General features: G+C 38.1%; 1 protein-coding gene across 4 annotated transcripts in view; it reads right to left on the bottom strand.

The window, feature by feature from the left end:
• macrod1 (mono-ADP ribosylhydrolase 1) overlaps positions 1-18414 on the bottom strand; it is a 188455-nt gene that overhangs the window by 82988 nt on the left and 87053 nt on the right. For all 4 annotated transcript variants that reach the window (XM_015037864.1, XM_015037071.1, XM_015038656.1 and 1 more), the window contains exon 4: positions 10756-10785. In XM_015037864.1, coding sequence (XP_014893350.1) covers positions 10756-10785 — 30 coding nt within the window. The remainder of the gene's footprint in view (positions 1-10755; positions 10786-18414) is intronic.

The following is an 18414-nucleotide window of genomic DNA, read 5'->3' as shown; positions in this document are numbered from 1 at the left end:
TGACTGTGTATTTGTACTTTTACTTAAGTACATTTTTTGAGTACTTTCTCCACCACTGGTTTTTGGTCTGCATGAGAGTTCAATTACACGATCACACCTTCCCAAATGAACTGGACTTTCTAGGCAAATTAACTATTGTTCGATTGAAAGGATGGTGTGAATGGACATTTTGAGAGAGTTTGATCAGACCAAATTAAGTTGACACTTTGCCTATAACCCTTAGAAAAATTGACGAAATAGCTTTAAGGTAGTAGTATGAGCCTTTTGCTGGTTACTGTTTAAATCAAGTCATATCTCTGATAGCAATAAAATAGATTTTTTTACACCTTTCAAAAGATATCTGAAATACCCAACATGCTCAAAATAACATGCAGCAATAAGTAAGATCCCATGGCTTATTAATTAACACCGAGTACCACAGTATATCTGAGGAAGGCTTAACAACATTGGCATATTACTCAGCCCTAACAACACACAAGGCAATTATTGTACTGCCAAGACGAGTTTTGCCTCCTCCCAAACAACACACAGACACGCACACAAACAGGTAGATTGACACAAGAGTAAAACCAATCCTAATGCCTGTCCTGTGGAATAATAACACAGCTGCCCTTGCCAGCTGACCTCTTATAGGCCAAACAGCCTGTCTATCAAACTAATGGGGTGGAACGCTGGCATATTGCTTCCCTACAATCCCTCGGCAAAGCCGGGACACTCATTTACTTCATTCAGCTTGTTGCCAAGGCAACATTTAGGATGGGTCTGTTGTTGGATGGACGCACAAACATGCAGACACACACACCTTCATATATGCACACATGAACTCCTGCATACATTGTCACAGAAACATATCGCAATCTGATAAATAGAAATAAATGTGTAGCACATGCGAAGCCAATAACGTGACCCATTACAATCAGCGGTGAAACAAACAAATTTATGTATGACGCCGGGAGACAGGCAGCTCTGCCTGCATGTGGAAGGCACACAAAGTACCCCTTTGCCACTTTTCTCATCTCCACACCCCAAAACCAATCTACCACTCTCTCCCTTCATTCACAATCCATGCTCTTTTGTTCATTTGTTCTAAAAAGCGAGCAGACAAGCCTATTCTCTGCTCGTATTTGTCTCCGAATACAGATGAAGAGAAAGCAGAGGAAGAGCGAGCTGCAGACACATGGGACCACAGCCGAGGGACTTTCAGCACATGCTATCAAGCCCCATCCTCGCTCCTGAGGATTGATTATAGATGTCAGCTCACACAAATTCAGTAGAGCTTTTCAGCTCTGCAAGAAAATCCTGAGAGAAAAGATTCTGGCTTTTTTTTCCCCCCCACCCGTCGCCAACAAATTAGAAAATGCAGGAAGCTGAATTTTAATTGAGAACCTGCTCATCTTTTGTAGGCACTGCCTGAATGTCTTGGAAGATCCAAATCAGTGAAATGCCAGCAGTGTCTGCATGACTGCTTCACTACCAGCTAAAACATGCCTCTTTAATGGAGCAGTATTATGTATTTTTCAGGCACATGGTGCCATTTTATAACATAATCAAGTAACTATGTTACCTGCAGTTGTTGTGAAAATGCTGTATAGATCAAACATAACTTAAAAGAAATTTGACTTCGCAATTTAACGTCTTGAAATTGGCCTCTGTTTCTTTAAGAAGCTTTTATTTTATCTGATACCCGGCTTCATCGTAACAATGCTCTTTATTATGCCGTTTTCAGCCATCTTGAATGTTTCACTGAGAAGTAGTTTGTATGATAAACTCAGCAGATTCACAGTTTCACTGGAGTTTTGTTAATTGCTGAACTAATTGCTGAGCCGGATGTCTTAAGATAATTTTGATGTTAGGAAAATCCCATTGGCTTTTATACCAATGATTGAAGTGCATGAGATCCACTCCAGTTCCTGTTTTAAACAGGGAATATCACTGCACATAACATTTGACTGTATTGAAGAATTGGTTGTAGAAGAAGAATGCATGGAGGAATTACTAGTAACTACAAAGTTTGACCTTAAAAATTTTATTTTTCCTTGTTTTTAGAAGCATATTTAACATTTTGCTTATATTCATATTATTATATTGAAGGCCTTCCTGATATTTCTGTTTCCTAGGCATCACTTGAGTTGCAAAAATGTGGATCTGCACAGCCAACCCAACCACAAAAAAAAACCCCAAAAAAAAAACACTCAGTTCTGATAGCAACTGTACATCTCCTCTGGTGAGACGTCTTTCGTGAGAACAAAAATGATAGAATAGAAATATCTTTTACTGTCCCTCAGTGAGGTAATTCAGGAGCAACAGCAGCAAAGAGAAAATGGAAGCCTGCACAGAGGTAAAAATAAAACTGTAAGGAAGAACACATTTCCAGGATAAAGAATACTGTGCAGGTTCTCAAATGGCAAATTCAAAGAATATGAACTGATATAATAATTTTATAGATTTTCTAAGTGATGAAATGTGCCCGAACTGCAAGTATAAACCAGGAGCTAATAGTTTTGCCATTATGCCACACTTTTCCATTTGCAGATGATGGTTTTTAAAGTTTGGGATGTGATCTAACAAGCTTTAAACCTGACCTGTCTGCTGTGTTTGTTGGTGTCCATGATGCTGCTTCTTTACTAATGTTCTCCCAGAACAGCTGGTTTTCCACTCTGGACTCGTTATGAGACACTGAAAAGTAACTGACTGTACTGGATTTAAGTATATCAGAGTAACAGGAATAAAATACATCACGCGTCTTTTTAAGAATTTCTTTTGGAAGTAGATTTGGTCAAGAAGTAGATTTTCTTCTGGCTATAAATGTGACAAAATGTGACAAATCAAGGAACTGCATTTCATTAAAATGTCCCATAAAGAATCAAAATGTTTTCTTTTCCGCTGCTCTGCAACATTTAGAATCAGGTGTCACATATTCAGAATTAAACTTGTAGTGAAATCCAATACCAGTCAAGCAACTTTGAGTCTGGATCATAAATGCATCAAATGAACAAAGGCTGGCTGTAATGGGAGGTTAATGGGAGCCATGTTGCTGCTCACAGAGGTCAGGAGACAATCCCTCCAGAGATAAGAAGGAGCACAAAAACCACAGCTGTCAAGGCAAAGCTCAAATGATGCTGCAGAAGCCAGAGTTAGCCAAATCATGTGGGTCTTAGTGTTCCTTTGTTGCAGAGAGTAATCTTCTTCCACAGCCCACAGCAAGGAAGCACTGTTCATGGAGCAGTTCATATTGCCGATGTGTAATAAAGGGACTTTGGGAGATGCAAGGAATTCACAAGCCCGACGCAGTGGATCAGTAACAGGCTGCTGCTCCTCTTATCCACTATACTTTAAGTACTGTGCAATAAAAATAGTGCAACACGAGGCGCTGCTTTGTCCTGTCAGTAGCGTTCATCCAGTCATAAGCTTTTGTAGCTAAACAAAGGATTTAGCAAATTATTAGGTGGCAAGGAATAAGCAGACAGGGTGAAGCCTGTCACGAATTATGTGAGCATGAATCGTCTCAGAAATAATGGTGATCAACGACTCGGCTGACTTCCTGTTCTCACCTTGTGCCAATATCAATTTTACATTAGCATTATTAGCAGCTATTGCTGCTCAACCACCATCCTGCTTTCTTCATATTATTAGGCTTTCCCTCATCCTGTCGTAAAATCAAACTGTGCAAGTTGGCTTTGTAACCTTTTATGATGTGAAGGGAAGATGCTCCAACCTGAAAGCAGCTGGACGGTTCTTAGTGGTATAAAATATACAGAATGTGTCCTAAATAAAGAGGAAGAAAGGGAAACAAACAACATGGTCAATGTTGTAGTAGAGAAAACCTTTCCGTTTGTGTTGAGATGTAAAAAAAAAAAAATGGAGAGGAAAATATTTGTGTGCACCAGAATATTGTAGCAAGTTAGTGTGTTAGATTGTTAGATTGGTGGAAACATGTTGTCCACCCAGTGTTTGTCTTTTAAATGAAAGCATTTGCATGCATTAATCTAGCTGATCTAGAGCATCATGGGAATCTTATTACGGCTTAGGACATTTGGAAATATAAACATGGTATAAAAGGCTGCTGATTTAAGCAGTTTTATATTCTTTGAACTCAATAGGGGAATTTCTTGCTATCTAAGCCATAATAATCAGGGATTGCCAAATGATTTTCTGCGTTTACCAACAGGAGTAATAATTTATTGAGTCTGTCTGGTGCTAAGCGAGGATTGCACAGTGGATTTTCAGAGATAATAAGGGAAAAATATGTTTCCCTGTTGTACTCTTTTCTCTTCATCACAAGAGTTTTCTACACCCAAATCTTAACCTCGTAGGTTTGGGAACCGAGATTGGAAAAAGGTTGAAGTTGTGTCTTTGAGCCATTTCTGTGTTTATTTGTCCGTCTGTTTTAGATTATTTCCTAATGATTTACTCTATTATGACCCATTTTCAAATGTAAAGTAGAAGCCATTTGATTTTTGTTCATTATGTCTTTGTTTTCCAAATAGTTAATGACGCCATGCACAAGATCTTAGGATACTGATGATAAACTCATGTCTGCCTGGCTCCTCATACAGCTTCGTTTCTCACAGTTACAGTAATTTTAAACCTTTTAAAATTTTGACTTAAGCTATTGGGTCAAAATCTGAGGAAGTACATATTTTTCTTTTATATAATTCATAAGAATATAAACAAACATCTGCTTTTACTTGAATGGCATGTCCAAACATATTTCCTAATGTGAAGACAGGCTCCATGAAACGAGTCTCGATGTCATAGAAATGTTTAAAAAGTCCTGCATTACTAATTTTAAAGTTCCAAGACACTCAGAAAACTTAAAAACAAATCAAATAATTTGATACAGATTTGAGAAACAAGTAGATGGGCCACTAAGTGGAGCACAAGTTTTCTCCACACTAAAATAGATTCAGATTAAGGGGCATATTTTTTTTAATTACTATTATTATGACGCCCCAATGAAAAATTAATTTATCTTTGGTCTTTTATGAAGAGGTGCCAACATTTGTAGAGTGTGCTGTGATAGTCAGAGTGAATGGATCAATAAAGTAATTTTAGAAGATGAACAGCGCCACTAAGTCTTACTATAAGGCTTAAAAGCTGAGGTAATATGAATGTAAAAGTTTTAATTATCTCTAAGGTAATGACTACAAGAGTTATCTTCTCAAACATTGTTTCCATGTCCTTTGATTCATGGTTAGTGTTAAATCTGAGTAGAAACCCCCAGAAAGCTGTAAAATGTGCAATTTGTTGCTTCGGGGTAAAAATCAGTGATACCCTGGGGGTAAACTGTACTGTCATCTTTCATGACTGCACTACAGATGAAAGGAGACACTGCTGCTTCCAACCTTTGGGGATTATCTACCTTGTCTTGAAATAAACAAACAGGTTTGGCTTCTCATCCTTACAAAGTGCTTCAGTCTGACAAAATGTGGGGCCAAAATACTGAGGAAAACTCAAACCAAAGGTAAACTCTGACATTTATGATCAAAACGTCACCCATGTTCTGGGGATTTTTGTTAAATGTATTTAGAATCAAAACAACACTGACTCAAAATTAATAAGAGATGTGTAGGGAGTGAAATAAAAGCAGAATGAGGGGCCAAACATTTAGACCATCAATCATGTGTCGTCACAGATGCCGCCTCCTGAACTGTATGCTGATTATCCAGATGGTCTCTGTCCTCTTTAGCCCAAAGGATTTAATGTCCATGATTTCAAAATGTTAAATTCATCAGAGCATAACGTTGTCTTTCCCTCGGTTTCAGTCCACCTCAGATAAACCCTGAGAATGTCTCTGCATTCTTTTCTTAATGGTTTTTAAGTTGTGTTTATGCCTACCGTTACAAACTGCACTCCTGAACCCATACAATGGCTTTCTCTTTTCAATATCTCTGTTCTGAAAGCAAATCCTCACAGGTGCCTGAGGATCATGGCCATGTGATATCAGTTTTTAAGCCTGTCCATTGCAGAAAGTTTATTTCTTCCAGGATTATGGGAGACTTTCTATGTATCATCAGTCGGAAACTAGTAAAATGTGCAGCATTTAAATGAAATGTAAATGTTTGTCCTTCACTGTAAGTGAAGCAAGGCAGGAGCCATAAGGTCAGAGGTCAGAGGGAATTTGTTGTTGCTTTTTTAAACAATATAAAATGTTAACGTTACTTTTAGTAAGAAAATTATGAAAAACATTTTAAATGCTGTTAACCAAATCACCTTCACTTGTTCTGAAAATGCTACATGTTTAAAAAGTGGCTGACTTTGCAGTGTGATGCCTTGACATTGGGTCTCTGTCTCTTTAAGAAGCTCCTTCTCTTCAGCTCCTAATTAGAACAATGCTCCTCCATGATGCACTTTATAACCCTTGCACTAAGGAGTAGTTTGTACAATAAGCTGATAACCAGGCGCTTGCTTATTGCTGCTGCTGCTAGTCTAGTGGAGATGTGTGAGAAAGGTGCTGTGCTGGTAAAATTTAAAGATGACGTTAAACCTAAATCTATCAGGCGTATCAATAAGTCTTGTTTCTATAATAATTGTTAACAATTCTTAATGTCTCAAACCATTTTTACCTCAAAAAGCATATTTATTGTAAGATGCTTCATCAAGATCATAACTTCCATCATTAATCATTGAAAGATTTGTGTAACTTTAAAAGCATATTTATATAAATCAGTAAAATACATAAATACTCATGCTGATTTTGGTTACTTTGGCTTAAGTAGTGCACCACACACAGTCTTTTTATACTATAAGTTCTTTAATAAGGTCTTGAATAATTCTGAAGGGCATCTGTGAACTTCAGCTACTTTTTTATTGAGGCACTTATTTTCAATCCAGTCCTCTCAGGGCTGCATGTTTCAGGAAAACATGTAACTGTGGTATGACTGACAAACAGAGCAATGACAATATTGATTGTGATGTGACTCGCATTTTCAGCGTTCCTCTTTCTCTTCCACCGTCACATTGTCTGTGCCACTGTGCAGCACAAATTTACATTTTATTGCCAACGTCCAAGTCCTTCAACACGTCTATTTTCAGATGGTTTGTTTGTTCACTTCAAAATCTCAACCTTCCAAGCGCAGGACTGAACCTGAATCAAGAAGCATCGAAGTGCTTATACAGCTTAGCAAAGAGCAAAATTTTAAATTACATCCCCCCAATCCGGACGCCGGAGTCCTCATTACATCTTCAGTGTCTTCATTGTTTTGAGGACATGGAAAAAAAAAAAACTTTACAAATGTGTCCTACATGCACCTGAGCACTCAACACAAACAGTATTAACTTAATATAAAGCCTTATTTAATAATGTTGTATGGTGTGGTTGGTATGGCTTGTTGTTGAAGCCTGAACAGAAACGAAATGTTTCAGATATCTCCACTATGAAGAACAATATTTTGAGTCTTTGGTGCAAGGCTGGCATTGCTATGTAATTACACTAATGTAACTTTTTTTTTTATCAACGACAGCTGATGTATTAGCTTGAATCTGTTTGTAATTATGGTGTTTGCAATTAATAAAAAAGTGCAGAAATATTCAATTTCAGATGCTTGTTCTGCTAAATCGTCTGGTATATGTGGAAAACACTCAGTTATTCCTCAGGCTTATGAACAGAAGGTTGTTTAAAAGGGGGATATGATGCATTTTCCAGGCATATAGTGACATTTTATACCACAATCAAGTAACTTCAGTCGTTTTAAAAAGGCTTTACATATCAAAAACAATCAAGCAAGCGTCATAGCCGTATTTGATCCCTTGATAATGGTCTCTGTCTCTTTAAGAAGCTTCTACTCTTTCCGATACGCCCCCTTCTGCCTGTCAGTGTTAACTGCTGCTGCCGCTAGTCTGGAGGAGGAGCTGAGTGAGGAAGGCATGGAGGGATATCATGTGAAGAGGAAGTGCAGCTGGACACTGCAGCTCTGCGGAGGAGCTTTGGGTAAATAGGCAGTGCTTTGGGCAGCAACACTCCAGGTATATTTAAGAGGAGGAAATTACATAACACAATATAAAGCTCGAAAGGTCGATTTTGCATAATATCCTACAAATTAAATGATAAAAAAAACACAAGCCTATTTAAATGGCAGTGTCCAAATAAAAACTTCAAAAAGAGAATAAAAAGCTAGTACTGCCTGGGAACATACAAAAATGCCTGCAAAATGTGAACATTCTGATGCTTAAGCAGCAAATATAAAATGCTGATTGAAAAATAGAAGTTCAAAGTCTATCAGTCTAATTACCCAGTCCTCTTCTGGTTTTATTTTCTATTTATAAAAATCTATCAAATCAATGAAACATTGACAAATGCTGAAATAAATGAACAGCTGCATGACACGGACATTAAAGTGGGTTCGTTTCCTGCTTGTTGTTGATGCGCCGCCGCCGCCGACGGAGCGCAGCGCTCCTCTGCATTGACGAGTGGAAACAATGTCGGCAGGTGTGCATTTGATCAAACCGAATCAGATTTACCCAGGTACCCTTGAGACTGAGTAAGCACCGTAAAGACCTTTTGTTGCCTCACCTCTGACTAAAAAAAATAAACAATCTCAAAAGCTGAGTGAATGAGAGCTGTGTAACTCAGCGCACAGTGGGAATGGCGATGTATTCCTGATGATGTTTGTGTGTTTTTTCCCCACTGGGCTCGGCTCGTGCATCTGTCTGTCCCCAGCGACCGACTCCAAAACACTATTGGACCTTTTGTTGCTTTTGTCTGTCTTTTTCTTTTTGTTCTAAGCATCATTTGCCTCCTATTTCTTTTGTTGTTTTTTTCCATTCTTCACTCATCTCTACCCTCACCTCTCTCTAATTAACACCTACTGCAGGCTCTATCTGCCATGGAAAACCCCCAGGGACGAAGCTGGAAAAGGAGAGGGTGAGGAGGAAACAAATACAATGAGACTTCAGAGAAATCAACTGAGAAAGTGAGAAATGGGAAGCAATCGGATTCAGAATGGGGCTGCTGGGTACGAGATATGGTTCAAAAGTATAAACTAAACCAGTTTACCGTGCTGTGAAAAAGTACTTGCCCCTTCAAAGATGTCTCATTGTCTTTCTTTTTTTACACATTTAAAATCAAAGAAATTATTGCATCAAAGACAACCATAATTCATACAAAGTGCAGTGTTAAAACGATTATTTCGTGTATTAAGGGAACAAATAAATGAAGTCACGTCTCAAGTCCTTTGCTACAAAACACAGCCAAAGAGAGAAACTTTTTGGGAACACCCACCACGAAGGTGTGAAGTACTCCACAAGCGCAGAAAACACGGCTGCAGGGTTTATTTTATGTATGCACGGGCTGATAAAAATGCGGATGACATCTATGAAAATAACCTGGGCTTCTATTACACCTGAGCAGAAGATGAGGTTCCATGTTGGGCTGCATCGATGCAGTAACTCATGCAGAAGGAGGCCCAAAACAAGCAGTGACTCAATAGAAACACTCAGAAGTCTGACATTTCTAATGTTGCTCCAAACGAAACAATTCTGCAAAGAAAAGTGGGCCAAAATTCATCCAAGGCTAAGTTAAAGACTGATTGTAATGAGGATGGGACAGCCAGTTATTTGGTTTAAGGAGAATTACTTTTTCACCTAAACTCAGATGAATCTGACAGCTGATGCATAAAATAACTGTTTGAAAACTTCTTTTTGTTTTTATTAGGCTTATCTTTGCCCGATACTGAAATTTGGCCAATGATCTGAAACATCTGTGTAAAAACAACAAACAAAACAAAACAGTAAGAGGGCAGCACTGTATATTCATCTTAATGCAGCAGTCAGATGAATACACATAATCAACTGCTCTCCATAAACCATCTCTCTCTGCAAATCCACCAGAGACCAGGGGACGACATCAAACGCTGCCGGAGATCTCGAGGTACTTCACTGTTCGCGTGCGTGACGCGATGGGAGGCGAGTGGGCCGCCCCTTCTGATGCATCGAGCCGGTTGTTAAGGAGTCGGGGTGGAGCCTTAGTGTGCATGAAGACACTGAGGACTTCAATGGATCATTTTTAGCCAAGCAAAGCCACTGTTATGCGCTGATAAATGAACACAGAGAGGCAGGCACGCTGGTGTGTCCTAAATAGTTCACCACGGCGACCGGGAACACACGCAGGAACACGCAGAAACTAATTGGAAGGGTAAAAACGGCAGCATGGTGGAGCGAGCGGGTGGGTCTGTCTGAGAGGCTGAAGCTGTTTGAGTGAACAAAGGCAAAGAAAACAACCACAGGCAAATGCTCACTCCTCAAATTTGCAAACTCCAACGTACACACACACACACACACACACACACACACAGGCTGTGTAAACGGTGTGTGTGTGTCCTTAGCGAATGCAGCCACTGCATTAGTAGTGTAGATTTATTACAAATATTGATTAACCACGGACGACTCAACATCACACTTGCGTTGCAAAGCACTGAGTCAACAATACGTAGAAAAATGACTGTTTATTTCCGCAGCACTCACACAACAATAAATTATGAACTATTGACTTTGCACCTGTGTGCACCAACATGGAGGGAGGAAACGAGCAGACAGGCACACGCTGAGCAGCATGCAAAGGCACCATGAACACCTGCCACAACAAAGACCTGCCTGTTACCAAACACAAAGGAAAATTCACACCAAAACACTCACTACTGGAGCCACCGAATTAAGAGACGTTTATTCTTGAAATAAATCCTCTGGCCGTGATTTATGGTGGTGTCTTTGCATTCAGTTCATGCTAGATGGTAAAGAGTCAGACAGGTTGGTACTCACCTCCACCTCCTCCAAGCAGGCTCTTATTGGCTGAAAGAGAGGAGAAGAAAAGAGCTTTTCAACAGAAGTGATCAATGCAGAGTCTAATGGGTTTAACCTTTTGTCACTGATTTTGATATAAACCAACAAAAACACATTCAGATTAGAGGATTTGCTGCTAATGCTTGTGTCTGCAGCTTGTTGTTGGATCCATCTTAGCCCAAAACTGTAAGCTAAAGGACATATAACCTAATTTGATCAATGTGTCTGTAGCATTATTTCCTTTATTTTCCTCAAAAATAGCCACTTACAATGAAAACCCATCAAACATATTTTGTCTCTTCTTTTTAATAAAAAAGAAAAAAATATATTTTTTTTATCATCTGAAAGGAAAATCACAGATTAACAGCAGCAAAGGATAATCAACCGAAGCACACAAATACACACATTATGAGACAATAAAGTATAAAAAAAACCCTCTGAAGTAAACAAAACAAACATAATACAAGGTGAAACCCTGTTGGAATAAAGTGTGCTTGTTCAAACTTTTCAACAACTTTTTCAAATAACCTTGGTGTTTTTAGATGCTTGCAATATTTTCCTTTTTCAAACAGAAATTTAATTAATCCACAAAAAACCAGGGCCAAACTTGTTAGTCCTCTTAATGCTTCCAGCCTTTCTGGATGTTTATTTTGCTGGATAACAGCTTGCAGGCATTGGCTGTAGTTTTTGACTAGCTTCTGACAACCCTGAGGAATCCCAGCTTGTTCTTCGACCAAATTATTTGATGACCTTCTGACATGAAGCTTCATCTTCAGTTTAGGGCTTCAAGTCAGTCAAAACTTTATTGTTCTGGAGGTTCTCTGGAGTGTCTATGAACTCCTTGGCTTCAAGTTTTTTTTTTTTCCTCATTTGTTCTGTGTGGATCTGGTTGAATTTTGTGGAAACCTTTTTTTTTTAATCCTGCGCCCTCTTGGCAAATAAGTCCGAGCCAAATGTTTGCTTTGCTTGATGCTTTTTCCCCCAAAAAATACTCAGTTTAACCTTTATGAGCTTTGAGCATCACAATGTTAAAACCAATGGTCAATAAAAGGTTTTAGTTGAAGAATTGTAATTAACAATTAACCATATTTTAATTTAAAACTAAATAAAATAAGCAACATGTTCAATTCAAAAACCCTTTTTGCTTCTAAACTGTTGAATAAATGACAGAGTTTGGGACATCTGTGCCTGCTTGCAGCATGTTTTGCATTTTAGGGTTGAATAGCTTTGGTGATAAGCTAACTCCTGTTTGCACAAGTTACACAGAACAAAAGTGTTTCCAGCATCACATCAGATAAATTTCTGAAGCAGAAATTAATCCCCAGCGGGACAGGATAAGTGGATGTTGCTTGTGTGTCAGATTTCCAGGTGTACCAGAAACGCCTAAATGTAAAAACAAAAAAGATGTGATTGACTTAAAATTTTAATACGCAAAGTCTTATTTTTACGCATTAAAATTAATTTATTTAATCAAAATTTAAGTGTTAAATGTAATAAACACATTACAACAAGAAATGTTCAGATTTTGGTGACCTAAGAGGCCTTAGTTAATATTTCTTTGAAGGTTTTTCTGTGGACTATTCTCACAGAAATGTTGGTTCTGTACTTGACATTCCTAAAAATTTTCTTACCCATAAACCATTTACTTATGAATCATTTATAGACAACAAATCTACAAAACTCAGGGGCAAACAAACCTATCAATGAACCTTTAAACTCATTTTGTTCTTATTTGTTCTCAGTTGAACCCAAATTAAAAACCAATACTAACACTGCTTAAAATTGAGACGTTTTGTGTTTTAGCAACATTAAAGTCATTCAGAAGCATCTCTTTTGCACTTTATTTAGCCACAAATAAAGTGCTCTCTCATGGTCAAATATTAGGACTGGACAGAAACAAAAGCGGGGGTCATTTTGCAGTCTTTTAAAAACAAATTAGAAAGAAATTAGAGGTGGTTTAAAATCCTGTCAAAGTACTGTGTTTGTCAATGACCACAGCAACTCCTTTCCTCATTAATTTTCTGTATCATTGGTCAAAGAAAACTGTTAAAAAGAATCACAGTAGGATCATTTGTGAGCATTTTTGTTTAGCTGTAATGATTAACAGTATTTGTAAAAAAAAATATTCCTGAAACGATGCATCTGATGGCAGAAGATCAACAATGAAACCTCAGTGTGATTTTTATTCTAAAATGGACGGAAAGGAACGAGGGGAAGAGGCTCATGCTGCCATGCTGGAAACATTAACATGACCCAGAGATGCATAGTCATGAGCGAGCTTTACACGGCACAGTTCTCGTTACCGACAGACAGACAGTACATGCGTCATGTTGCCTTGGCTGATGCTGCCCTATTGATTTTGTTTGTCACAGAATGTACCAGAAAATAAGTGCAGCTGGTCACAGAGTTGAAAAGAGGAAGATGCAGCTCTTACATAATCATGTCAGCATCTGTTCTTATTTTATATGAAAGAACATATATATCTGGTGCGCTTCAGACTTATTTGTTCTGGCTGGGGTTTGTTTTTTTTAATGAACTTGGACCTTTAATGTGTTCAGGTTAGTTTATGTTTACACCTTCATCCTGAAATGTTCCTGTGCCACCTGTGTTTTGACACCACAGTCAAATGTTTGCTCTACTGATCGATAAATCAATAACTGCTGGTTTCAGCTTACATCATGATAGTAATTACAGGAAATTTAAGTATTATACATTGTTAAGGATTTTTTATATTAACCCCTCAAGCCTTTGTATTTTTTAAATGACAGCAGCTTGACTTCATTTTTTTTATTTGTCACAGAACTAGAAACTTCAGTGTTTTTTTTATTTGAATTTTATCTGATAAATCAATGCAAAGCAGTGCGTAGTTCCACCCTTTTGTTCGTCTTTACCAGCTTTGTACATCTAGACAATGAATCGAGACATTTTTAAAATATGCTTCAGTTCAGTCAGACTGGATGGAAACGTCTGAGCAGGCTTTTCCCAAATATTCCCATTTAAACACAAGAGCATAACTTTGATCTGAAGCTGCTCTGATAAACATCCAACCAGCTCTGGTTGGTTGGATGTTTATCACCTGCCCTCCCTACAAGTGTTTCGGTCTTTTGCATCTACTAACTGGTTTACTTCCAGAGCTGCCCCGTATTTAGTTGAATGAATGACTTTATTTTCTTATTGTACACTAAAATCATAATGAAATCAAGAGCATCTCTCCCACTATCTTGTATCTCCATGGGGATGATGTGTTCAGGGAGAACAGATTCAGTTTTCTGTCACTAGTAGCTTTTCTCTTATAAGCCAAAAAGTCAAATTTTGGTCTAATCTGACAATTAGACTGAGTCCTTGTTAAATTGTCAAAAAGTGTTTTAATATATAGAACAAATTGTAATAGTCTTTCAAATATTTTATCCAAGCTATCTTTCTCCCAACATTGGTATTGAGATGGTAACCATGATTTCACATACTGCAAATTACATAAATGTGATTATTTTATTCATCTCTAGTGCCAAACCCAACTAATCCTTTGTCTATAATATACAAAAATATAAAATTAGTCCAAACTTTTAAATTCAGGAAGAAAAAAAAGTGAAGCCAGATTTATACAACTGAATCTCGTGTTTCTCCACATTATCGCAGGTCTGTAACATGTTTCAGGATCTCTCATTAGGATTAGCACTCACCGCTCCAATCTCTTTCACAGCTCTCCGTAGCACCAGTTTATAGCCTGTTAATCTTATACATGTGCCATTTCTGGTGCCGCCACCCTGATTTGATGGGTAGAATAAGAACCAGCAGGTTCTAAATCTTATCAAGGAGAACAGAGAGGCACAGCACATTATTAGAGGCTAACTCCACTGTCCACGAAGCTAATGAATAAACTCATGCTGAGTCTCCGGTCCTAAGGATTACAAACAATTCAGTGGGAAGAAAAAGAGACAAAATGGCTTGATTTTCCTTTTAGTCATGGAAGTCCCTCTTAACACAGCTTTTCTTACCAATAACAAAAAGGTGACTGCTGCTTGAATATAATAACGTAATGAGCTTGTTTAACAGACTGAATTAATGCTTGTAGCTTAGCTGGCCAGCATGTCTCCAATCATTACCCTTCCCTGCTTGTATCATGTCACTGCACAGCTTTAAAAGTGTAAACTGCTGGCAGGGTGATAAGCCTGGCTGTGGCTGCTTTCAACATATGCGATACCCAAGTGTTTTCTCACCCGCATAACCAAAAAAACGTGTGGAGTCAGCAACACTAGCCCAGGGACATCTGCAGTGCCTTCAGTTAACTCAAACCTGACCAAAAACTCATAAAAATATATTACGTTTTTCTGGGGGTGGTTCCTGGTGTTTTTGCATCACATCCTCACTGATGTGACCATGTTAGCATAATCTGATAAGCACATAATCTCACTGCGAGAGGCGGTTAGAGAGACGTGTCAGAAAACACAGGGGACATCCCTCGTTTTAGATACCACTTGCCAGCAGGCACTGAGCCAGCTGAGACTGTGCGTTGTATCAGGAAACTTGGTTTTAAGGCGGGAGGAAGAGGAGCTAAATCTACACGTGTCTGAAGATTATTCAAACATCAAGCTGTGCTGCCTCATTACCAGTAAATAACTTGTTTTCTGCCTTAAAACTTATTTGAATTCTTGATGTGGGCTACAGCCTGACGTTTCATCTACAACAGATGAAAATCTTAACACTAGTTTCAAATATGCAGCAATAACGTTGCACAACCAGAGTTGCTAGCTAGAAAGAAAAAAAAACACATGACTTTATTGCTACAAAGGCTGAAAATTACAGATTTTACAATCAGAAATGTGAATTTGTGAGCCGAACATCATCACTGTGTTGTGTTTCCAACCAAACTCAACATTATATCTACCAAGCATTACACCAAAGTCAAGGTTATATCTGAGCAAGAATAACAGTATGCTGCACTGTCCCAGGTGTTAAACACTATTATACAACCATAACAGGTATTTTAACTTAATTAAATTTCTACAGGGAAATTGTTTAACGAGATCATTTGGCTCATGAAGAGCCCAGATGTAATGTAGAGCATTAGGAAAACGAAGTACACCTACAGAGGCAATAACCTAAGGTACTCATTTTCTGTCTCTCACCAGGTTGTGGATGTTTTCTGGCCCATTTTGCTTTGCAGAATTGTTTGAGTTCATTGAGTTGTTCAGACACTCATTTCTGCACTGCTTTTCAGTTCCCACAACAACATCTTAATATCTTTTCAGGCGCTCTACTGTTGATTTACTATGAGTTTAAACATATAAAATCAAGTCTTGACCAAACTTTACTGACAGATGGACTCATATTTGACTCTGGAATACTTTGGTCCATCCACGACCGAATGGGTACGAAGTGTTTGTGCTGATTTGTTGTGTTTGGTTTGGTTTGAAACGTCATATGTCGAAATGATATTCTTTCTCTCAGCATCTTATCCAAACAGTGTCACATTTGATATTGTGCTAACACACACCTGTATGCGCCAAAGTAGGGATTTGCCGAATGTCCTGACTTTACAGAAATGCTTACACTGATGACATTTAATTAGGAGCAACTGGCCTCTTCTTTCCTCCTATGGAAGCAGCAAGAATATACTTAGTTTGCCCGAAGAGTACTGACAGACGAGGAGATTATGTTTTTCTCATCACTTTATTTATTTCTGCTTTTAAATATGGGCGCTTAACACTGCTGTCTGAGGTAATTAAGAAGCTAGTTTTTCTTAGGTGAAAGGGTTTTGGCACTTCCACAGCAGGTTTACTGGACTTTCCAACTTCTAAGTTGTGAAAATTATCAGGCACTCCCCTAGGTGCAACATTTCTGAGTAGAAAAGCCATAAGTTGCTTACTAACCCTGACCTCATAAACAAATTTGGCAACGTGCACACATTTAAAACGTGATGAAAGCTGCAGTAATGAGGTATGTATTTCCATATCTACTCTAAAGCTCTTGCTATAAAAGGAAGCATTTTGGATCCATTCTTTACAGATAGTAAACCCTAAAGGAGCTGGTGCTGAACTGTTTTCTTTGACTTTAGTGACTATGTATTAATATGTGCTTGAGATTTTATAGAACCTTGTATATTATTGTTGTCAGTGTTTACACTCGTTTATCTGCATATAGACACCTTGTCAGATCTGTAACAAACTGACAAAGGTATGTAGTGAAGGATTGTTTTTTTTTTACCATATTAAAACGCTTGTGTATTTTTGGTGTGCTGGTTATTTCCAACTTTTGTGACTCTAAGGTTTGGATTTCAGCTAATCTGTTACACAGAAACCAAAATGCTAGACTGGCTGAATGCATTAAGAACTGAGAAATGCATTGTTGTTGGCTTACTGGTAACAAACTGGTCACTGAGTGCAATAATAAGCTAATCCTACTGGTTTTCTGACTTGCATTTGGAACTGGGTTATTTAAGGTCAAAAGTCATCCCCAGATCAGAGCTGTGACTGCTGAGGTGAATGAAACCCTTGATGTTTTACAGCCTGGGAATAAATACTAAAACGTATGTAACATTTAGTGCAGAGAGATAAAACGCATGACTGTAAAGCTGCTGACTAGAAATAATCTCATGAAAGAGATGCAGATAAAGGTAAAAAAAAAAAAAAAAAACCTCCATAAGTATATGCTGCAAGGCAACCAATATGTTGAGAGGCTGAGAGTTTAGACCACTTGGATGAAAACACCTTTGACAGCTGAGTCCCAGTTTCACACCTGGGCAGCTGGGTCTGTGGTGCATGTCATTTCCTGACTCCCTTTCCCACCTTTCATGTCTGTTTGAACAGCAACAATCTATTAAAGGAGCCAAAATACAAGGAGAAAACCTTCACAGCAATAAAACTGTAGGGCACTGAGCTGAACATGTGGATTCTTGCTCTGAAAAAATATTCACTCCCTTGTGGGTTTCTTTTGTTTTTGTTTTTTTAAGCACACATAAGTGTTTCAGACAATCAAGGTAACTTTAAAAATCAAACAAAAGTAACCAGAGTAAATATAGATGAGTTCACGAATCGCACAAACCAACCTAGCCTTACCTGAAAAGTAATTACCAACATTTTTAAATCATTAATTATTTTTTTGTTGTTGCTGCTTTAAGCTGAGTTAAAATAAACCAGCCACACCCAGGCCTGATTACTGTCAAATCAATATTCAATAAATTAAACAAACCCTGTCCAGAAAAATAAAGGAGGCTTTAAAACACCATGTCACGTCCAGATTTAGAGAAAGGTGGTGGAAGTGAGATGACAGGCTGCTTTACTGCTTCCGGTGGCTCAGTCAAAGTCAGGATCTAAATTTAACTGAAATGTTGTGGCATGACCCAAAATAAACCATTCATGCTCGAAATGGCTGCTAAGTGGATGGATAAAAGCTGACATTTTCCTGAGGAAAATGTGAGGAAAAAGTCTAATGAAAGTATTTTTTCATTTGACTTATTCAAATGAAAAAAGCCAAATAAAAGTATTTTTTATGTCCTTAGCTACATGCAAGAAGAAAAATGCTGTCAGTTAGATTTTCAGTTTCAAGCTTGCAGCACCCTGAGGTGAGAGAATCATTGCTGCAATATCCAAATCACAGTTATGAGCTTTGTTGGTGATCATAGTATAAATAGTGCAGGTT

The sequence above is a fragment of the Poecilia latipinna genome, unplaced genomic scaffold (assembly GCF_001443285.1).
Source record: "Poecilia latipinna isolate Pla-1442-1.1 unplaced genomic scaffold, P_latipinna-1.0 Scaffold0, whole genome shotgun sequence".
Lineage (NCBI taxonomy): Eukaryota > Metazoa > Chordata > Actinopteri > Cyprinodontiformes > Poeciliidae > Poecilia > Poecilia latipinna.
Note: the sequence above shows the minus strand (reverse complement) of the source record. Positions and strands in the feature narration are given on the sequence as shown.